Here is a 24079-nt window from a genome sequence, read left to right as displayed (position 1 = left end):
AACCCTGTTGTGCACCAGCAACAGTTGTAACCATTAATCCACTCAAATAATAGAGTTGTGTTGCTGGGGGTTAACAGCTAAGAAGGCAATCAATAAGACTGTCAATGCTCCAGAGCTCACTGAATTCTCTGGGGGGAGTTTTGAAGAAGGATTTTCTGGATTCTGCTGTGAGGTACCTGGAAGATCATTGCGTACGATACAGGGCACAGAGTCAGAACATTCAGTTCAACCATTTCAATGCCAGTGTTCATGCTCTATTTACACCATTTCTCATCTCTAACATACCAAAAACAGCCATGATAATTCTCTAATACCCTCTCCATCGAGCACTTGTGGGCTTATGCCTGAAATGATGATTCTCCTGCTCCTCGGATGCTGCCTGACCGGCTGTGCTTTTCCAGCACCACACTCTCGACTCTGATCTCCAGCATCTGCAGTCCTCACTGCCTCCTGCTTTCTCTTAAATGCATATTTACTGTTCACTTCAACCATTCTCTGCAGTTGTGAACTTCACACCTTTACCACGCTTCTGAATTCCCAACAGGTCTCCTTGCTGATTAGTTTATACTGCTGGCCACGAGTTATGCCCATGTCCTAAAGAAGAAAGATTCTCTCTGTGTCAAATTCTTTCACCTTTTAAAGACCTCTATTAGAATTAAGTTTTATTAGAATTATGTTTTACTGTCACGTACACTTAATTGCTGAAGTACAGTAAAAAATGTACAAAGTCACCATTTTCCAGCTCCACCTTAGGTACAAAAATCCAAATTTAAAAAAAAAAGCAGAAATACAAAAAAACCCAGAGCTACGAAACAAGGGGGAAGCGTCCAGATACCAAAGTCTTACGTGCAAGAAGTAGTCTTACCCCGTGAGGTAGCCTTACCCCTATGAGGTAACTGGGCCTCCCTTCCTGAAGCCTCAAGTCTCAGTGCTGCTGCTGCCACAGGCCCTCGGAACTCCCTCCCACAGGCCCTCGGAACTCCCTCCCACAGGCCCTTGCAACTCTCTCCCTCAGACCCTCAGAACTCCATCCCACAGGCCCTCGTTACTCTCTCCCTCAGACCCTCAGAACTGCCTCCCCCAGGCCCTCAGAACTCCCTCCCTCAGGCCCTCAGAACTTCCTCCCACAGGCCCTCGGAACTCATTCCCACAGGCCCTCAGAGCTCCCTCCCACAGGCCCTTGCAACTCTCTCCCTCAGACCCTCAGAACTCCCTCCCACAGACTCTCGGAACTCCCTCCCACAGGCCCTCGGAACTCCCTCCCTCAGGCCCTCGGAACTCATTCCCACAGGCCCTCAAAACTCATTCCCACAGATCCTTGGAACTCCCTCCCACAGGCCCTCGTAACTCTCTCCCTCAGACCCTCAGAACTGCCTCCCCCAGGCCCTCAGAACTCCCTCCCTCAGGCCCTCAGAACTTCCTCCCACAGGCCCTCGGAACTCATTCCCACAGGCCCTTAGAGCTCCCTCCCACAGGCCCTTGCAACTCTCTCCCTCAGACCCTCAGAACTCCCTCCCACAGACTCTCGGAACTCCCTCCCTCAGGCCCTCGGAACTCATTCCCACAGGCCCTCAAAACTCATTCCCACAGATCCTTGGAACTCCCTCCCACAGGCCCTTGCAACTCTCTCCCTCAGACCCTCAGTCCACTCCCACAGGCCCTCAGAACTCCCTCCAACAGGCTCTCAGAACTCCCTCCCACAGGCCCTTGCAACTCTCTCCCTCAGACCCTCAGAACTCCCTCCCACAGGCTCTCAGAACTCCCTCCCACAGGCCCTCAGAACTCCATCCCACAGGCCCTTGCAACTCTCTCCCTCAGACCCTCAGACCACACCCACAGGCCCTCAGAACTCCCTCCAACAGGCTCTCAGAACTTCCTCCACAGGCCCTTGCAACTCTCTCCCTCAGACCCTCAGAACTCCCTCCCACAGGCCCTCAGAACTTCCTCCCTTGCTGCTCACCTTATCTCTGCCCCTCATGATTTTATAAATGTCAATAAGATCACCCCTCAACTTCCTACACTGCAGTGAAAAAATCGTCCCAGACTTGCCAATCTTCCTTTATACCTCAGGCCCTCCATTCCTGGTAAAATCTTTTCTGAACCCCCTCCTGTTAAATAATATCCTTTGTATAACTGAGCGACCGGACTGCGCACAGTATTCCAGAAGAGGCCTCACCAGTGATCTGTACAACCTCAACATGATGTCCCAACTCCTATACTCAATGGTCTGAGCAATGAAGGCAAGTGTGTTAAACACCTTCTTAACCATCCTGTCGACCTATGATGCAAACTTCAAAGAAGTATGAACCTGAAACCTTCAGCCTCTCTGTTCGACAACATTACCCAGGACCTTACCATCAATTGTATAACTCCTGCCCTTATTTGTTATAGCAAACTACAAAACTTCACATTTATCCAAATTAAACCCCATCTGCCCTTCCTCAGTCTATCTTTTACAACTCTGTGCTGGTTCTCTTTAATTAACTGAAACCTTACCAAGTGCCTGCTGATCTTTTTTTCTCCGGTTAAGAATTTCAATGGTTGGATGGATTAAAATAAAATCTAAATATATCGCAGCATGTGTTTGAATGCCTGAAGCCCACTATCCTTGTTTTTAACATTATTATGTGACTCGTGTAAATTTTGCAAGAGTCCAAATCAGCTTTGGTGGCTCGCTTGTTGGGAATTCTATTTGGAGGGAAGTGGGTTCAGATTTTCCTGTGTGCAACATAGAAACATATAAAACAGGAGCAGGAGTAAGCCATCCAGCCCTTTGAGCCTGCTCCATAATTTAATATGATCATGGCTGACCATCCAAATCCACTTCATCCATTCCACTTTTTTCTCATACATTTTAATCCCTTTAGCCCTAAGAACCATATTGGCAAAATTCTTCTTGCAGATACCCTGCCTAGCCCTGTTAAGAGGTTTATACATTTCTATGAGCTGCATCCTCATTCTTCTAAACTCCAGAGAATATAGGCCTCACTGATCCAGTCCCTTTAAAGCCTGGCCAGCCCACTTGCAATGGATTGGTGAAATATGGAAACAACAAAGATGGGATTATCAATACTATCTGGTTTGTCATCTAACATGCATTGGAGATGGGTCCTTGCAACTTGTGAAGTGCTTGCAACCAAAAATGTCTCTCTCTGATCCAACTCCAATGAGGTTTGTTTGGAATTGGCATGGTAGCTCAGTGGTCAGTACTGCAGCCTCGCAGCGCCAGGGACCTGGGTTCGATTTCAGCCTCTGGTGACTGTCTGTGTGGAGTTTGCACATTGTCTGTATGGTCCAAAGATGCGCGAGTTAGGTAGATTGACCATGCTAAATTGACCATAGTGTCCAGGAATGTGCAGGCTAAGTGGATTTGCCATGGGCAATGCAGACATAGGGGTCTGGGTAGGATGGCCTTTGCAGGGTCAGTGTAGACTCGAAGGGCCAAGTGGCCTGCTTTAGGGACTGTATGAAAGATTTGTACCAGAGGTAGCTCAAAGGTAACACTCTCGCTTCTGTGGCAGAAGTTTTCAAGTTAAAGTTCCAGTACCTAATGAAGTCTGAGAGTAGCACTGAGGGATCCTGTTCTGTCAGAAGAGCCATACTTCAGCTGGGGGCTCAGTAAGCTCAGTTGGTTGGTTTGTGGTGCCAACAGCATAGGTCCAGTTTCTGTACCAGCAGCAGTTACCCTGAAGGTCCTGCCTTCTTAACCTCAACTCTTGGTGCGGTGCCTCTCAGTTTAAACTCACCACCAGTTGTTGCTCTCTAATGAGGATGATGGTGACTTAGCTTTGACTCCAAGTGAGACACTGAAAGCCCTCTGAGGTGGGACTGAAAAGATCCTATGGGTCCATTTTGAGGAAGAGCCGGAGAATCATCAGTGGCCAACATTTAACCCTCAAATAATCCAGTTGTAACAGATATTGGGATCTTGCTGTGTGTAAATTGGTTGCCTTGTTTCCTTTACTTCAACAGCGAGTAGGTTTTAAGAATACATTTTGTTGGATTGTACAGGATGCCCTGGGGTCATTAAAGATGCAAGTTGTTCCTTTTGAGGGACCGGGAACAAATTAATTGTCTCTGTTGAAGCTGTCAGCTGTGTGTTCCAGTAAGTGCTTTGCTCGCCTTGTGTTTGCCTGCCCAGAGAGGCGGAAACCAGATTAAATATTGACAAATTAAATATTGAGCAGCTATTCCCTCCCCTTGGATTCAAAGCCTCACATTGCTGAACACTCAGCTGTCTGTGCAACCAGTTTCCTAAGTTATTTGTTGCATAAAGTTGTCTCGCAGTAAATCATTTCCAAATGTGAGTTCAATTCTGGGGCTCCTGTGATGAAATGGAAAATGTGTTAGCCCGTTTGTTTTTCATGCACTTCTCTTGTCTTCTTCTTTCTGCCAAAGTGGCCGAACGTTCCCCACAGATATGTGGGAAGAAACATTTTACGAGCTCTCCAAGACTTATCAGGGACTCTGGGATTGTACTGTCTGAAAGGCTTGTGGAAGCAGTGATTTTCAAATGACTTTATATATAGTACATAGAACAGTACAGCATGGTACAGGCCCTTCGGCCCTCGATGTTGTGCTGACCTTTTATCCTACTCGAAGATTAGACCAACCTGCATACCCTTCATTGTACTATCTTCCATGTGCCTATCCAAGAGTCACTCAAATGTCCCTAATGTATCTGAGCTGAAAATGTGTTGCTGGAAAAGCGCAGCAGGTCAGGCAGCATCCAAGGAACAGGAGAAGCGACGTTTCGGGCACAAGCCCTTCTTCAGCCCTTCTTCGGGCTTGTGCCTGAAACGTCGATTCTCCTGTTCCTTGGATGCTGCCTGACCTGCTGCGCTTTTCCAGCAACACATTTTCAGCTCTGATCTCCAGCATCTGCAGCCCTCACTTTCTCCCCTAATGTATCTGACTCTACTACAACTGCTGACACTGCATTCCACGCACCCACCACCCTCTGTGTAAAGAACCTACCTCTGACATCTCCCCGAAACCTTCCTCCAATCACCTTAAAATTATGCTGCCTCATGATAACCATTAGAGGTGTATGAGACGATGAGAGGCATAGAGTAGATAGCCGGAGACTTTTTCCCAGGACATTTGTAGGGCTACAGGGAAAGGGCAGGAAAAAGGGACCAATTGGTTGATAGCTCTTTCAAAGAGTGGGTATATGGACGATGGGCTGAACAACTTTCCTTGCAAGATTTGGTGAACAGATGAAGGAGTCATTCTAAACAAAGACGGAGGGATAGGAGGAGGGAGATCAAGCTTTTGTTTCTGGTACTTCCTATCTTGTCTCCCAACAATGTTCTCCCAAGGTAAATTGGTTTGAAATGCTGTGACTATTAGTTGGCAAACATGTGCAGTAGCGATTTTCACACAGCAAGATCCCATAAACTGCAACATTTAAATACATTAATCTGCTTTTTGTGATGTTGGTTGAGGGAATAATGTTGGACAAGGCACCATGAGAGGGTCCTGCTCTTGTTTAAGCAGTGACTTGACATTTTTGCTATTGCAATCCCTTGGTGTTTCAATGCAATGCTATCCTGGATCAGAAAAATGCCAACCAAGCCACTGAGCATTCCCAGATACCCTATTGTAATATCGGATTCAGCAAAGTCATCTGAAGATGCAGGAGTCACTGGCAAGGTCGACATTCAGTGCCCATCTTCAGTTGCAATTGAGAGGTTGCCACTTTGTTGAGCGGCTTCAGTCTACCTGGCGGAAGCTTGTGCACAGTTTGGTGACACTGAATGGTTTGGTCAGTCATTTCAGAGGGCAGTTCAGAGGCGACACCATTACTGTGGCTGTGAAGTCAAAATATAAATCCCAACAGCTAAAGATAACAGATTTCCTTCCTGAAAGGAGATTATTTTGTAATAATTCTGTAGTTCCAGGATCATTATTAACCAGACTAATATTATATTATAGATTAATTAACTGAATTCAAATTTTCCAATCTGGTGTGATGGGTATTCATGTCTCCAGACAGTTATGATGTGGAGGTGCTGGTATTGAATTGGGGTGAACAAAGTTAAAAATCACACAACACCAGGATACAAGAACATAAGAACTAGGAGCAGGAGTAGGCCATCTGGCCCCTCGAGCCTGCTCCGTCATTCAATAAGATCGTGGCTGACCTTTTCATGGACTCAGCTCCACTTACCTGTGTTCTCACCATATTCCTTAATTCCTTTATTGTTCAAAAAAATCTATCTTTGCCTGAAAAACGTTTACTGAAGTAGCATCAACTACTTCACTGGGCAGGGAATTCCATAGACTTTACAACCCTCTGGGTGAAGAAATTCCTTCACAATTCAGTCCTAAATCTGCTCCCCCTAATTTTGAGGCTATGCCCTCGTCCTAGTTTCACCTACCAGTGGAAATATCCTATCTACTTCTATCTTATCTATTCCCTTAATAATTTTACATATTTCTATGAGCTCCCTCCTCAATCTTCTAAATTCCAATGAATATAATCCCAGTCTACTCAGTCTCCCCTCATAAACCAACCCCCTCAGCTCCGGAATCAACCTAGTGAACTTCCTCTGCATCCCCTGTAGTGTCAGTGCATCCTCTCTCAAATAAGGAGACCAAAGCTGCACACAATACTCCAGGTGTGGACTCACCAGCACCCGGTCCAGCTGCAACATACTGTCCCTGCTTTTAAGCTCAATCCCTTTAGCAATGAAGGACAAAATTCCATTTGCTTTCCTAATTACTTCTTGTACCTGCAGACCAACCCTCTGTGATTCATGCACAAGGGCACCCAGGTCCCTCTGCACAGCAGCATGCAGCAACCTGTTACCATTCAAGTAATAGTCCATTTTTACTGTTACTCTTACCAAAATGGATGACTTCACATTCCCACGGATTTATTTGGAAGTACAAGCTTTCAGAGCGTTGGTTGACTCTAGCTACCTGATGAAGGAGCAGCGCTCCGAAAGCTTGTATTTTCAAATAAACCTGTTTGACTCTAAGGTGGTGTTGTGTGATTTTTAATTTTGTTCAGACAGTTAATTCAGGATCAATAGCTCAGTAACATTGTAGCTATGCTACCATCTCCTTCCACTGATATTATTCCCTAGACTAATTCATTAATTTGTTTATAGGATAAGGACATCACCTTAGGCCTGGCTTTATTATTTCTCAATGGATCTAGCATCAATGTAGTTGCACTGACTGTCAGACCTCATAAGGATGGCGAAATGACTCCACAGAGGCTGGTATCCCGCCACTAAGCCACCCTTTATTTGCGCGTGCATAGTACATGACCCTGACCCTGCTAGTCCTGAACCATCTCCTAGATTTAGCAGAACTCCTGATGTTTATATCTGTCAGCCAGGGCTCCCTGATTGGAACAGGTTAATAGCCCCAATCAGGGAACTCCTGTTCTATGAGGTTCATTGAGCAGACCTTGTTCTAATCACTACAGATGGTAGATTTTCTTCCCTGTAGGGTGTCAATGAACCAGATGGGTCTTTATAACAATCACCATCAGGCTGTGTTGGTTTAGTTACAGATTTCTATCAAATTCAAATTTCAACATCTGCCATGCCAGAGGGGGCAAAAAAACATTAACATTTCAAAATCATAGCATGGTATGTTCATCCAAGAATACAATTTGGGTTGAGGACTCTTGTGATGCAGTGGTAATGTTCCTACCTCTGAACCAGAGGGTCAGAGTTCAAGATCCACCTATTACAGAGTGTTTCTGAACAGGTTGATTAAGAAGATGTCTACCAGATGAGTTGAACCAATATGTGTCGTTTTCCATGAAAATCAAACCAAGAACTGCAGATGCTGAAGAAGAGTCAATGGACTCAAAGCATTAACTCTGCTTTCTCTCCACAGACTCTTTTGAGTTTCTCCTGCAATTTTTCCGTTCTTATGACAGTCACCGAACTTACCGCTTTATATCACTGGCATAGTGGGAGTTGAACCCCAGAACATTAGCTTAAGGCTCAAGATTACTGGCCCAGTGACATTACCACAATGTCACCACCTTCCAAGGGTCACAAAACTAGGAGTGCTTGTAAAGCAAGTGCTGTAGGTGTTGTTCTGGGGAGATCAGAGTGTACGGGACAAATTGGAAAATACTACCAAAAGCTAGCACAGGTATGATGGGCCAAACCACCTCCTGCTCTGCTATATCTTTTTACGACTCACTGGAAAACGTATCACTCACAAAACGTACTTTCAGCAGTCTTGATCTTGTTCAAGTTCCTCTTTGGAGTTAGGTTCCACAGAGAGAAGCTCTGTCCACATGAGTAGCACTTGGCCATCTGAAGCTATGTTTGTTTACAGCGCCATTACTTGGGGTGGGTTCAAGGATCCTGCCTTACTGAAACCAATATTGTGATCTCAGCAACAATTGTACTTTAACAAACAACACAATTCTGCCAAAGGGAAAGGAGGGGTCAAATTTCAAAGATGAATATAATCTGACTCCAGTCTTCTAGAATTAGAGCTAAGCAAATACAAGCCACAGAGGACTGGGACTGAGTTGAGAAAATCCATATCCGTGCAACATGAATGCTCCTTTGAGGTTGACAGAGATTGTGCAACTGGCCACTGGTTCTGGAACCATCTCATATCGATAGCTGACACCAGATGTGGAGAAGGGTTCTGTTGCCCTGCCCTGCAACTTACATCCTTCATCTTATTGAGCCTTAACAATTACCTCCTAAAGTGCACTCTATCCCGGGGGCGGTATAGAATTGAAAAAGCCTGGGGAAAGTAAACAGATACACAAGCATTAATGTAATTTGTGGTTAGGGAGGAAACAGGATTTGCAGTTTGTCCAGTTGCATGGTAATGTGTGTGTGTATATATATATATATATATATATATATACACATACAAATATTTGTGCACATGTGAATTGTTGTGTGTGTGTCTGCACACTCGTGTTGCTTATTTGTTGGGCATTTTGCCTCTGGGTATATGAAATTGAGTTCAGATCCTTCCAGGTTCGAGTGTGTGGTGCTGGAGAAGCACAGCAGGTCAGGCAGCATCTGAGGAGCAGGACAATTGACGCTTCAGGCACAAGATGATGGAATGATGAAGGGCTTATGCCTGAAATATCGATTGTCCTGCTCCTCGGATGCTGCCTGACCTGCTGTGCTTTTCCAGCATCACATTCTTGACTCTGATCACCAGCATCTGCAGTCCTCACTTTCTCCAGCTTCTTCCAGAGCCTGGAGTTGTTACCAGAGGCTAATTAGAATGGAAGGCAGGTCTTTTACATCCTGTGGGAATCTGTCAAGGTGCAAGGGACACGAATGGTCAATCTAGCTTCAGGGTCTTGTGTTTATTTTATTTTAGCTTCTTCCATTTGGAAATGCCAGGAATTCTGATTATTTTCCAAAAGGAATTCACCGCAGCAACTGCTTTGTTCAGTTCTTTACTCCCTAGCAGAGGGAATTATGCTGGAAAGTTACTCACTCAATGTTGTATAAGATATTGGTTCCGAAGAGATTAATGTTAATGTTACTTTGGTTCCATCAATTCTCCTGTTGTCACATAGTCTGTGAGTAGAGGCAATGAGTTTTATTGTAGGGAGCAGATATAACTGTACCAGCTCCATAAGATCCTATTGGAATTGATTTCTTATTGTCACATGTACTGAGGTACAGTGAAAAGTTTTGTTTTGTGTGCAATACAGGCAGATCATAGGGGATTGAACAGCATGGGGTATACAAAGCTACAGTTGCAAAGAAGTTAAAAATCACACAACAGGTTATAACATCAGGTGGAAGGAGCAGTGCTCCGAAAGCTAGTGTTTCAAATAAACCTGTTGGATTATAACCTGGTGTTGTGTGATTTTTAACTTTGTCCACCCCGGTTCCTCCAAATCATGACGTTGCAAAGAAGGTGCTCAAAAAGCAAGGTCAACTTTAGATTTGAAATTTGAGAGGTCCATTCAGAAGTCTAATAACAGCAAGAAAGAAGCTGTTCTTGAATCTTTTGGTAAGTGTGTTTAAATGTTTGAATCTTCTGCCTGTTGGAAGAGCATGTAACCAGGGTGGGAGGGGTCTTTGATGATGTTGGCTGCCTTTCTGAAACAATGAGAAGTGTCGGTGGAGTTAATGGATGGGAGGTTGGCTTGCGTGATGGACTGAGCTATGCCCACAACCCTCTAGTTTCTTACAGTCCTAGGCAGAGCAGTTACCATGTCCCAAGAGGTCTGTTACCATGCTGTACATCTCTATGACTCTTAGTCATGATGCATCCAGATTCAATGCTTTCTATGGTGCAACTGTAAAAGTTAGTGAGGGTCCTTATCACATAGAAAGCATTCTATCTGGATTCTATCTATTCATTCTAACGATTGATTATGCTTGACCAAATGTAGTTGTATTTATTGCTTCTGTTCAATAAACCTTCCTGTTTTCTCACAACAATGCCTCTTCTGTAGTTACCCCACAGTGGTTTATCCTCTATCACTAATTGCTAGACGGGTCACAGACAAAGCAAAGACCAAAGAATAAATAAAACGAAAATGGTGTAACTCTAAAACAAAAACAGCAATTGCTGGAGAAACTCTGCAGGTCTAGCAGCATCTATAGAGAGAAAGCAGAATAAACTTAATGAAATGAAACGTTAACTCTTCCTTCTCTCCATAGATGCTGTCAGACCTGCTGAGTTTCTCAAGCCGATTCTGTTAAAGACAAGGAGGATTAATTGGGAACAGCAAATTACCAGAATCCAGCCTCAGCAGGGACCAGATTCTGGTCGGGGTGACAAATACCACAAAATGCCATCCAGGATGATACCACACTGACCAGGAGGGGGTTGTGCTTCCCCTCCATTTATCTGGAGATGTTTAAAGTTCTTATTAACTGTTCTGTGTCCCTGTGCAGTATCCTGCAAGCTCTTAAATTGTTGTCTGAACATGATTTGCTTTGATTTATTCTACCTAAGTACAGAAAAAGCTTTGTTTTACGAGCAATGTAGGCAGATCATAGCAAACAAAGACATACGGGATACTTAGAGCAAGGCATACAACGTTATGGCTGCACAGGAGGTTCACAAAGAAAGATCAACAATTATTTGAAATTATTCATCAGTCTAATAACAACAGGGAAGAAGCTGTTCTTGAACCTGTTGGTGTGTGTGTTCAAGCTTCTGTATCTTCTGGACAGTCTATGGGTGAACTGAGGCTCTGTCAGTCACACTTTCACTTATGATCTGACGATTCAAGTCCACTCCACATAGCGATGGTTTCTCCAAAGGGGACCAGCTATTCCTCAGCTGGGTTGTTAGCATGTGATATTAAACCACATCTTGATTTGCAGGACTAATTGTGAATAGAACTTATGGAGTTACTGTTTTCTTTTTGAAATATCGACCTGTTTGGAACGACTTATAACACGCATCCAGAAATTATCGAATCCTGAAGTAGGACTTGAACCTGGACCTTAGAGAGGGGGCAGTGTCACTGGGTTGTGAGACCCTGGTGTACCGCTGAGCACATATCCAGACTGATGTTTCAGTGTTGCACTGCCTTTCTCTTGAGAATTCACTTGGAAGCCCAAACTCCTGTCTCCAGTGGATGTGAAAAGAGCCCACAAAATGACAGAGTGGGGAAGTTGTCCTTGTTTTCTTGATCAATATCTATCCCTCAAGCAGCGTCACTAAATCAAATTATTTAATCTAGTGTAACCTTGAATGTCTATGCTGGCCATTCTATTATTGGGACATTCCCTTGCAAATGACAATAAATAACCCATTATTTGTTCTTCCAGTCAAAATTGTAGTTCATGAAATTAATTTGAGGACACAGATCTTTGGAATGGTTTGTTTTTGTATCTGGCCAAGGTAGCTACTTAGAGAGGCAATCGTACAATTCAACAATGCCCCAATTATACAGAGTGTCTGGTTATATTTGCCTTTAGAATTACAACCATGAGAAAAGAAAGTCACACCTTTAACTTTTCACAACTCCCACTTGCAAAGTATCTGCGCGAAGCATCTTTGTAACACTCTGGTATGCAGTGAGATATAATTATGCCTTTAAGTGGCAGACGTAACAATGATGCAAGCAATTAAAGGATATTCCCTGTAACCAGGAAGGCAAAGCTGCCTTGCAATTAGAGTTACCAACTGCACGAAGATACCTCTAATTAACATGATCAGACACACATCTGGAGCAGGTGGAACTTGAACCTAGGCCTCAAACCTCAGGTGGGGACCCAACCACTGTTTCGCAGGAGGCCTTTTACTTAACAGAGTGGAAACACCATCAGCAACTGTGATAGGATTTGAACCTGCACACCCAGAGTATTGCGTTTGGGTAACCAGAGGAGTGGCATTGCCATTACACCATCATCTCTCACCTAAAGACACTCCCTCAGACCAACTGCACGTATTCCAGCTTTCAACACTCACCTGGTTGAGCAGCCTTTTTCCCCACCTTATATTTATAACCAAGAAACAAAAGCATTCAAGAAAGAAAGGAAAATGGAGACATAGAGATGTACAACACAGAGACAGATTTTTCAGTCCAACTCGTCCATTTGGACTAGGTATCCCGAAATAATCTAGTCCCATTTGCCAGCACTTGGCCCATAATCCCTCTAAACATTGTACCAGCCTCCACCACTTCCTCTGGCAGCTCATTCCATACGCACACCACGCTCAGTGTGAAAAAGTTGCCCCATAGGTCTATTTTAAATCCCTCCCCTCTCATCTTAAAACTAAGCCCTCTGGTTTTCAGACTCTCCTACCATGGGAAAAACACCTTATCTATGTACCATATCCATGCCCCAATGCTCCTATATTTTACCTGCTTGGTTGTTTACAACAGTGTACAGATTACATTTCCGTTCCTGGAGAGTCCAGGACATTGTCTATAAGGAGCTGAGAGGAAACCTAACCAACTCTGTACTATAACATGGGAGCTGGGACATCCAGCTGAAGTTCAAGGAATGGGACCTCGTCCATTTACTTGCCCTGTCCAGATACAACTTGACAGAACACCAGAATAGAACCATAGAAAATAGGAGCAGGAGTAGGCCATTTTGTCCTTTGAGTCTGCTATGCCTTTCAATATGATCCAGGCTGAGCATCCAATTTGTATCCTGTTCCTGCTTTCTCCCCATACCCTTTGATCCCTTTAGCCTAAAGAACTACATAGATTTCCTTCTTGAAAATATTCAATGTTTTGACCTCAACTGTTCTCTGAGGCAGAGATTTCCACAGGCTCCCCACTCGCTAGGTGAAGAAAATTCTCTTCACCTCAGTCCACAATGGTCTACCCCAAATCCTTAAACTGTGACCTCTGTTTCTGGGCTCCCCTTTCAGGCGGAATGGAAGGAGGCCACATAGCAGGTGACATGGTGGCTCAGTAGTTAGCACTGCTGCCTCACAGCACCAGGGACCTGAGTTCGATCCCACCCTTGGGTGACTGTCTGTGTGGAGTTTGCACATTGTCCCCGTGTCTGTGTGGGTTTCCTCCGGGTGCTCCAGTTTCTTCCCACAGCCTAAAAATGTGCAGGTTAGCTGGATTGACCATGCTAAATTGCCTGTCGTGTGCAGGCTAAGTAGATTAGCTATGCAAAATGCAGAGTTACAGGGGTGGGGAGATTGGGTCTGGGTGGGACGCTATTTAGAAGGTCAGTACGGAATCGATGGGCCAAATGGCCTGCTTCCACACTGTGGGGATTCTAAGCCTGCTCCACCATTCAACTGGACTGTGCCTGATTTGTGACTCCATATGGTGTAGGTCTTTGTTCCACATCCTGCATGTTGTTCACAAATAGCAACAACAACTGACATTGGTGTAGCAGCTTCATCACCGTGAAATGACCCAAGATTTTTCATAGGAACATTGTGAGAGAAAGGTTGGCATCGAACCACACTCTGAGATATAAATGTGGACGACCAACAGTTTGTGGCTTTAAGGTGTGTCTTGAAGGAGGATGGAAAATGCTAGAAATGTGTAAAGCTTTTGGGAGGGGCAGTCCAGGGGTGGGGGCTGGGCAGCTGCTGTCACAGGAGCAGTTAAAATGGAGAATTCACAAGAGGCCAGAATTGGATGAGCAGAGATATCTTGGAGGGGACTGGGCAAAGTGTCTGTAGACATTTGGAGCAGCAAGGGAGTTGAACAGTTGAGAGAAAGGTTTGGTGGGTGTATATCCTGTTGGTATCTAATTGATGTAATTCATTGTGGGAGTAGGGAGAAGAGTGGCTTCTGCCTTTGTGTTGAAGACAGTGTGAGCTGGGACCCTGTATTCCATGAGATTTGGATCCCAGAGTACTGCTATTGGCACCTGTGGCCTCTATGACCCTTGAACAACTGGTCTTGGAGAAATGCCAAGAAATGCCATTCTATTAATGTACTGTTGAATCCAAAGCCCACCCAACCCCATAGGGAGAGGAAAAGCTATAATTTTGGGCTCATGTTTCGTGTGCTCAATGAAATATTTTCTTCCTGTTCTGTTGCATATGAAGGTAGGGAGTCATGGTCATACAATCGTACAGTTTGGAAACAGCCCCTTTGATCCAACCAGTCCATATCCCTCCAAACCTTTCCTGTACATGTACTTATCCAAATGTCTTTTAAACATTGTAACTGTACCCACATCCACCACTTCCTCAGCAAGTTCATTCCACACACAGACCATTCTCTGTGTAAAAAAAGTTGCCTCTAATGTCTTTTTAAAATCTCTCTCCTCTCACCTTAAAAATGTGCCCCCCTCATCTTGAAATTTCCCAGCTTAGGGTAAAGACGACTGCCATCAACTCAATGTATACCCCTTTTTTTATAATCTTCTATCAGGTTGCCTTTCATCCTCCTACGCTCCAGTGAAAAAGGCCCCAGCCTTTCCAGCCTTTCTTTATAACTTATTAATAGAGGGATTGGGTTCCGGAACCAGGAGATTATGCTGCAGCTGTACAAAGCTCTGGTATGGCTACACTTGGAGTATTGTGTACAGTTTTGGTCACCGCATTATAAGAAGGATGTGGAAGCTTTGGAAAGGGTGCAGAGGAGATTTACTAGGATGTTGCCCGGTATGGAAGGAATGTCTTACGAGGAAAGGCTGAGGGCCTTGAGGCTGTTCTCGTTAGAGAGAAGAAGGTTGAGAGGTGACTTAATAGAGTCATACAAGATAATCAGAGGGTTAGATAGGGTGGACAGGGAGAGCCTTTTTCCAAGTATGAGGACGGCAAACACGAGGGGACACAACTTTAAAGTGAGGGGAGGTAGGTATAAGACAGATGTCAGAGGTAGTTTCTTTACTCAGAGAGTAGTAAGGGTATGGAATGCTTTGCCTGCAACGTTTGTAGATTCGCCAAGTTTAAGTGCATTTAAGTCGTCATTGGACAGGCATATGGAATAGTGTAGGTGGGATGGGCTTCAGATTAGTATGACAGGGCAGCGCAACATCGAGGGCCGAAGGGCCTGTACTGCACTGTAATGTTCTATGTTCAAACCCTCCAGACTAGTTCCATCGATCTCTGTCAATTTCTTCATGGGCTGGGGAGCGATGGGATCAATCATGGCTCACTGAGGTGAAGGGCGATGAGCTTATAGGATAGTTTGATTAGATTAAATGACTTAGTGTGGAAACAGGCACTTTGGCCCAATAAGTTCCTCCGAACAGCAACCCACCCCCCCTACATTTACCCCTTCACCTAACACTATGGGCAATTTAGCATGGCCAATTCACCTAACCTGCACATTTTTGGCCTGTGGGAAGAAACCGGAGCACCCGGAGGAAACCCATGCAGACACGGGGCGAATGTGCAAACTCAACAGAGACAGTTGCCTGAGGCGGGAATTGAACCCGGGTCTCTGACACTGTGAGGCAGCAGTGCTAACCACTGTGCCACTGTGCCGCCCAGTTCATGAGGCTCCAGTGGGTCAGCTGGCAAAAAGCTACCGTCAGACACTTTCAGTTGGAGGGTGGGAGGGATGAAGCTTTGGGACTTGCTGTGCTCCCTGCTGGGGTCAGGGTGAATATTCCTGTTCCACTTACTGTAAGTCAATGTGAAAGCTTCCAATCCTGATCCTTGCTCCTGCCCCAATTCCCCTGGTGCACTTTACATTACACGTACCTGGAGCAGCCTTGCGTTAAAATTGTAAATAACCAGATCTGAACGGTGCCCAGGGAATCTGTCCATTAGATATTGATAAGGCCCTCAGCTGCCTGGAACAGACAGCCATGTTGATGATCACAAATAGACCGATTCAAAAGGGCGACAGATAAAAATCTGATGGCAAGGACCTGACCACCATTGTAACCATCTACAAGAACAGCTCCTGGAATGAGAACCTTCATTTCCGAGGGTAGGCTGAAGAAATTGAGGGTAGAATGAAGAAGTTGGAGAGAAGAATGCTGAGAGGAGATTTCATTGGGGTTTTCAAAATCACGAGCGGGATGGACGAAGCAGACAGGGAGATAGGAAAAGTAAAGAAAAACGAGAGGATATAGATTTAAAGTGTTGTGCAAATAAAGGAAGGGTGAGATGCGAGAAACTTTTTCATTCAGTGACTAATTAGAATGCACTGCCTGGAAACGTGGGAGGGACAGTACAAGGGAGGCAGTCAGAAGAGCATTGGATGACTATTTGGATAGCAATGGTGCACAAGTATATGGGGAATACATAGGAGAATAGCACTAGGGAATACAGCCACTGCAGGAACGATGGGCTGAATGGCCTCCTACTGCATCATGGTAATTCTGTGAGCCATTCCTACTATGTAGGAAATGTTAAAATCAGGCCTAAAGTGCACACACTAAGAAATACATGCTTTAAGGTGTTGAAGCCTTTTCAGATGAGGTGACAATACATGTTCCCATTCAAAATGAGACCTAACCACCAATTCATGAGAGAGTGATGAGAATTTATATTCTTTTAAAAACCCTTTTGTGATAAATCCCCTTTCTCATTTAGCAAACACGCGAGTTCAAACACAAATCCTTTGGCTCTGTTGTGTTGTCTGAACATTTAGGAAAAGGCATTCAGGTGGAAGTCCTGCTCATTGTGAATGATCAGAGGCACGGAAAGGGCTACATGGTACAATTTCCCAATCGGCCTGACAACTTGGAAGACGCAGAAAGTCTTGTTCGACCAGTCCTGAAATAGAATAGCAGTCAGAAGGAAGCAAGGCATCCGATGTGAACGATTTGGCAACTCGCAGGTTCCAGTGTGTATTCTCATTTAGGTACTGAGTAACCCAGGTTCATGCCTTTGTCAAAAGTACACCTATTCTGAAACATCAATAAATGAAAATGAATCATTGAAAAGTGAGGTCAATGAAACGTCTCTGTTCACTCACGTTCCCAAACAGCCGCACCAACATTGATTATATCAGAGCGAAACATTTCTTGGCTCCACACAGGAGTGAATGATCAGACAGAAATTGACGCTGAGGAAATTTGCAGACAGCACTTTTAGTTCAAAGATGCAGGTTATAAGGAGCACCCTTGGGCCTACTAATTGAATGGGAGAAAGTGAGGTCTGCAGATGCTGGAGATCAGAGCTGAAAATGTGTTGCTGGAACAGCGAAGCAGGTCAGACAGCATCCAGGGAACAGGAGAATCGACGTTTCGGGCATAAGCCCTTCTTCAGGAATCCTTATCTTCACCATGGGCATCCAGTCCCTGTACACCTCCATTCCCCCATCACGAAGGACTCAAAGCCCTCCGCGTCTTCCTTTCCCGTCGTACCAACCAGTACCCTTCCACTGACACCCTCCTTCGACTGACTGAACTGGTCCTCACCCTGAACAACTTCTCCTTCCAATCCTCCCACTTCCTCCAAACGAAAGGAGTAGCCATAGGCACCCGCATGGGCCCCAGCTATGCCTGCCTCTTCGTAGGATATGTGGAACAGTCCATCTTCCGCAACGTTCCTGAAGAAGGGCTTATGCCCGAAACGTCGATTCTCCTGTTCCCTGGATGCTGTCTGACCTGCTGCGCTGTTCCAGCAACACATTTTCAGCCCTACTAATTGAATGGCATGATGGCCCAGTGGTTAGCACTGCTGCCTCACAATGCCAGGTACCTGGGTTTGATTCCTGTCTGTGTGGCGTTTGCATGTTCTCCCTGTGTCTGCGTGGGTTTCCATGGGGTGCTCCAGTTTCCTTGCACAGTCCAAAGATGTGCAGGTCAGGTGGAATGGCTGTGCTAAATTGCTCATACTGCCCTGGGATGTGCAGGCTGTGAGTTAGCCATGGAAAAAAAACGGGGATATAGTGGGTGGGGTGCTATTTGGAGTGTTGGTGATACTCAATGGGCCAAATGGTCTTTTCCCACTCTCTTGAAAGGCACACTCAGTGCATGGTGCCCATTTCAGGTTCAAAAATGGACCTAAAAATAACTCCTACTTCCTAATAATTTCAGCCTTGATCTTTGAGAGACCATTCCATTGGCTTTTGCAAAGGGGTTTTGAGTTAGCTAAGGCTGAGGCTTTCTACTGATCGTGGTGGTGGTAGAGGGGGTTTGGGGATGGGAGGATGGAATTTGATTCTTGATGTTGGTCGGAATTGCTGGGTTACTGTATCCACCATCGGTCGCTGTTTTGCAAAGGAAAAAGTTTCAAAACAAGAAGGAGTCTCATGGGTGATTCTCGTGGTGTTTCCGTTTAAACAGAGCCAATGCCTGAAGGGTGGGAACAAGCAGTGACACCTGAGGGAGAAATTTACTTCACCAACCACAAAACCAAGACAACCTCCTGGCTCGACCCAAGATTGGATCAACGCAGCAGTAAGAACCAATAAATCTACTAGCTGACACCTCCCCTCCCCACTCCCCCACTCCCCATTTCCATCATCCCATGGCACATTCCTGTACGTGTGTACAGCTTTGCTAGGCTTGAACTGTTCCCACTTCTAGTTAGGTGAGAGATGACTGACTGTTTCAACTCTTTACCTTGATGAGCCAGTTTCTGTAACACCCTGTAAGTGGGTTCGGGATTAATGGCACAGTCCAGACATGGTTCGGAGCTCACTTTGCATTAGCACCCCTGACAATGCCTCTTAGACTTGGAGGGCACATTAATATGTGCCCTACCCTCCCCAAGGTGGATATGCTGAAATTTGAGCTGAATTCCAGCCAGTTGAGTGGCCTGGGCTTGTATCTACTCACAGCTGAACTGAGAAGTGGCCAGTTGCCCTTGACTCCTCAAGTTTTTGAAGCAGTAATCTCCTTCCATCCCATCTATTGGATCTGAACCCAAAATAAAAGGACAGTTCCCTGCCTAGTGCCTGCCCACACATTACAGTTCCCTTTCGCAACTATGACAATTTCCTTGTTGTTCAGTTTCAAATATCCAGTCAACCAGTTCCTCCTTGTATGAGCCAAAGTATTGCAATATCTACCAAAGTAAAATATTTATTGTTTTGCGCTAGCTTTCAGGCTAGAAGTTTGCAATCAGGCAGAAGGATGTGACTAATGTTACAATGAAAGTCTTGGAACTACTCTTTAAAGGATCTTCTGCAGAATGGTCATCAAATTTCTTGATGCTATAAAGGCAGATCTCTGTCTATTTCATGAGGTGCCTCATTGCTTCTGTACTTTTGAGTTTTGTGCTTTCAAATGAAAGGTCAGAGACCGGCCTTGCAGTAGATTTTCTGTATGCTAACTATGTCAAAGGAAGATATATGTCAGAAATGCTACGTAGCTTTTAGTTCATTATCAATTTTCTAACTCTCATTTTTCTATCCTTCCATGGCCTCGCCACTCCCATCCCACCCCCCAACATCTCCATAATCTCTTCCCAAACTCCCAATCATTCGAAAATTCTGTGCTCCTCAATTTATCACCCAACCAATGGTAGCCATGTCTCCAGCCACCTCGGCCCCAGACTCTCGGATACCTTCCACCAACCTCTCTTGCTCTCCATCCACCTTTAAGAATCTTAACCTAGCTCTTTAACGAAGGTCATATGACTTAATATCTCTTTTTTGATTCTGTGCCAGTTCTTGTCTGATTTAGGACTATATAACTTTAATTTGTTTTAAATGTGTTAAGGTGTTACACATACAAAGAGAAATATAACGGGCAAATGAATTAATGTAGGCTGTGTGACACTATCATTGTCAAAATTACCTTATGCTTCTTTTGTAACAGTGCTCTGTTTTTATGGTGTTCTCTGGTACAGGGATCCATCCCCTAATCCATTGGACTAAGCCAATGCACTTGATGTTTATCGATACCGTAAATCATCCTTAGGTCCATTGAATTAATTCTGCACACTTTGTTCTCCTACATTGCTGAAAGGCAATAGAAAGTCAAAGCTTTTCTTCCTGCAATAATCAGGAGACAAGGAACCAGAAATGGAACAGCAATTAAGATAACAGGAGAAGAATGTACTGATTGGTTAGACTATAATTGGCATGGAGAAACAGCAGGAGCAGTACTCTTCTCAAACTTCATTCTTAAACCAAGGAGGTAGACTCTGATTAGTCAGTGCGTTGTTGCAGGAAAACAACAAAGATTGGCAATATCCAGCTCCCCTTTCTAAATGAGAAACACACAATGTGTGTGCAAATTTCATTTTTTGACATAAAACATGGCCCTGAGTGTCATTACGTGAAACGTTTAGCATATGCAAATACACCACACTCCGACCCCCTTGGTTTCTGGTGCAATTCTTAGTATAGCCTGGATTGATTAGTAAATGTTGTCCAATAGCAGAATCATATCTATTATTTGGCATAGTACTCTGTGGTTGAACATGATGGGCAGTGTACCTACTGCGCATAGTCAATAGGATCTGCTGTTTAATATGATCTGCCAGTCACTGGGACACCTACATATCTGGCATCACACTGGCACTGAAACTCATATCCCATTATTCGTTTGTGGGGCAGACAAAGTGTCTTTCTGGTTTGCCAGCAGCTAGCTTTCGGTGGAGGAAGCCATTTGTCGGTTTACTGCAAAGAAGCAGGTGCAACATAGGGTACCTTTTCACCCGTTAGAATATCTTGAGACACTTCCCTGGGTAACCTGAGGTGGATTGGGCACTGTTCAGGGCCAAAGATAGTGGCATGGGTGCTGTTCTCCACTAGCAGGATTATGCCTTCAAGCCATAAAGATGAACAATGTGATATATGATTTGCTGTGCCAGTGTGATGCCAGGCATGTAGCCCACTCACTGGTGGACAGTATCAAGCACGTGTCATTGACCATCCTCAGCAGGCAACGTGCCAATCATGATCAACCAGCTTGGGCTTGCAAACCCCAGAACACCATACCCAAATCAGGTGTGATTCGGCTATTGTTAACATTTGCTAAAAGCGCTGCACTGTGCTGAGAATTAGTCCAGAAACCAATTGATCAGTTTGGCCTGCAGTGGGGTGTATTTACATGTGGAAGTAGCTACAAACCTGAATGTTTAATGCTGTGTTTTTGGGAACCCCTTGCAACATTTTCATTTGGAAAAGGGGTCAGGGAGACTGCAGTGGTTTAAAAATGCAATTCATCACCATTTTCTCCAGGGCAGCTGAGGGTGGCTTAGGCAGTGACACCCACACACCCCATGAATGAATATAAGAAAAATGACTCCATCACAATAGGGAAGCCTTGATTTTTGTCCCACTGTCCTTTTTCAGAAACAAGAGTGCTATCAACTGAGCTTTATATGGCATCTTGCTACCCAGCATTCCCTGCCCAAGTTTAGGATGCCAACTATATCGTGTGATAATACCTACAATCCAAGTTGAATCAGGTAACATTATGAGACCTCAGGATGTGAATACCAGGGTACGGAAGCATTCTTTAAACTCAGTTACACACTGGTCGCTTTTCATTAAGCCAGCTTTCTCAAAGCTAGACATGCCGAATCAAGTTGATCACAATCTGAGCATAACTTCGCGTGGAATTAAATATCTGGCATCAAAATGATCACAGATTGAATTTCCAGCCCAGCAGCTTTTCCTCGGGTTTTGAATCTGGGTGGGGAATGTGTGAGGGTAACTGCGTGTTAGCAGCAGGTTTCACAAGGTTAATGGATAGGTGATCCAGCTCACCAAGGGGAAACCAATTTTGTAAGAGGTTGGTCCCCGTTCTTGAAGAAAATATCCTTTGTAACAAGAAAGCCTGGCAAAGTGAAAGCATGACAGGAGAAGCAAACAAATCATTTGTTGAAAGCCCAATTAATGTGCTTCCAAACTCAGGGCCAAGCTGGTTGCACGTTGACATGAGGCATTTCACCACTGCTAACCCTTCACAGGTTAATAGATCGAAGGGGAGTGCGCAGTTAAATCCAAGAGTGTTCTGATCTTCTCACGAGTTGCATTTCTTTCCCCTTCACCCTCTTCACTAACTGAAACAAGACGCTCATTGTTGGCACAGCTAACGGACTAACTCCTGGATGTCGTGACTGAGTCAGAAAAGTGCTGGAAGCCAGTGCCAAGCATGTGTTTTCGATCAGGCAGCTAGTGCGGGCACCTGATGTTGATACCCCCCACCCCACCCCAGAGATGCATTTCACTCAGATGGGAGGGAGACACCAGAAACACCACCTCCGCAATAATCAACATCAAGTGGGTCAGAGGTGCACACAGGGAGAGATTGCAACACTTGGCCTCTTGACTGAAGCCAAGTTTTACTGTATGATGCCTGTTCATTAGAAACAAAGATTTCCTAAAGTGTAGGAACAGTCTATTCAGCCCATGCACAAAACCAACAAAGAGCATCCTACTCAGACCCACACCCTATCAGAGCACTTTTGGATTTAACTGGACACTCCCCTTTGATCTATTAATCTGTGAAGCATTAGCAGTGATGAAATGCCTAATGTCAACGTGCAACCAGCTTGGCCCTGGGTTTGGAAGCACTTCCCATGGCTAACCCACCCATTCTGTAAATCCCTGGCCAATTTGGCATGGCCAATCCTCCTAACTTGCACATCCTTGGACTGTCGGAGGGAACTGGAGCACCCAGAGGAAGACTGCACAGACACAGAGAGAATGTACAAATGCCACCCAGGCAGTCGTCCAAGGCTGGAATCGAACCCAGGTCTCTGGCATTGTGAGGCAGCAGTGCTAACCCCTGAGCCAACATGCCATTTGCTTCATGGCGGAGAACGTGAGGGACTGCAGATGCTGGAGATCAGAGTCGAAGAGTGTGGTGCTGGAAAAGCACAGCCGGTCAGGTAGCATCCGAGGAGCAGGAGATTCGATGTTTCGGGCATGAGACTCTTTCCTGATGAAGAGTTTATGCTTGAAATGTCGATTCTCCTGCTCCTCAGATGCTGCTTGACTGGCTGTGCTTTTCCAGCACCACAGTCTACAACGATTGCTATTCTCTTCATCCCTCTTGCTCTCTCATTACAGCCACATTGATCGATGGAGCTAGATTTAGGAATCAAAGGGTATGGAGAGAAAGCAGGAACAGTGCATTGAGTTGGATGATCAGTCGTGATCATATTGAACGGTAGACCATCAAAGGGCTGAATGGTGTATTCCTGTTCCTGTTTTCTGAGTTTTTATGTCTGTGATTTTATGAGGGATGCTTGATGCAAAGATTCTGCTCCTTTGTATGTTAAATCCACGTGGTTTCTTCAGGTTCTACACAGAATTTTGTTGACAGAAAATAAGCAATGAATTGTTCATTAAAATTGGTTTGTGGACATCTTTCTTCATGGAATTCTTCCAGTGGTAGTATTTCACCATTTTGCCTCTATTCAATCATGTCATGATCTCAGTCTTAACTCCAACTGCTTGGACTTGCCTGTGAAAAATCTACCAATGCCAGTTATGATTCTTTCAATTGGACATCTTTCCATCCCCATCTCAGACACCTTGCTGGGGGATGAGTTCTGGGTTTCTGTGACTGCTTTATTTTGGGGGAAGAAAACTGTTCTTGACCTGAACGGCCCAACTTCACTCTCCTTTCTTAAAAAAAAAACATTCATTTGTGAGATGTGGGCATCACTGGCTGGCCAGCATTTATTTCCCGCCCCTAGTTGCCCTTGAGAAGGTGGGGGTGAGCTGCCTTTGTCAAGCTGCTGCAGTCCACCTGCTGAGGGTTGACCTACAATGCCGTTAGGGAGGATATTCAGGATTTTGACCCAGTGACAGTGAAGGAACGGCGATATATTTCCAAGTCAGGAT

General features: G+C 44.9%; 1 protein-coding gene across 2 annotated transcripts in view; it reads left to right on the top strand.

Annotated features, from left to right (window-relative positions):
• Positions 1–24079, top strand: part of LOC122555664 (WW domain-containing transcription regulator protein 1-like) — a 163261-nt gene that overhangs the window by 123432 nt on the left and 15750 nt on the right. Inside the window, exon 3 of one of the 2 annotated variants that reach the window (XM_087993330.1) lies at positions 18612–18725. The exons of the other annotated variant lie outside the window; for it this stretch is intronic. Within the exon in view, the coding sequence (XP_087849456.1) occupies positions 18612–18725 (114 nt within the window). The remainder of the gene's footprint in view (positions 1–18611; positions 18726–24079) is intronic. 2 annotated transcript variants of the gene reach the window in all.

Source organism: Chiloscyllium plagiosum, unplaced genomic scaffold (genome assembly GCF_037043375.1).
Source record: "Chiloscyllium plagiosum isolate Xiang-an unplaced genomic scaffold, Cpla_swu_hap1 HiC_scaffold_13, whole genome shotgun sequence".
In the NCBI taxonomy this organism is placed as follows: Eukaryota; Metazoa; Chordata; class Chondrichthyes; order Orectolobiformes; family Hemiscylliidae; genus Chiloscyllium; species Chiloscyllium plagiosum.
Note: the sequence above shows the minus strand (reverse complement) of the source record. Positions and strands in the feature narration are given on the sequence as shown.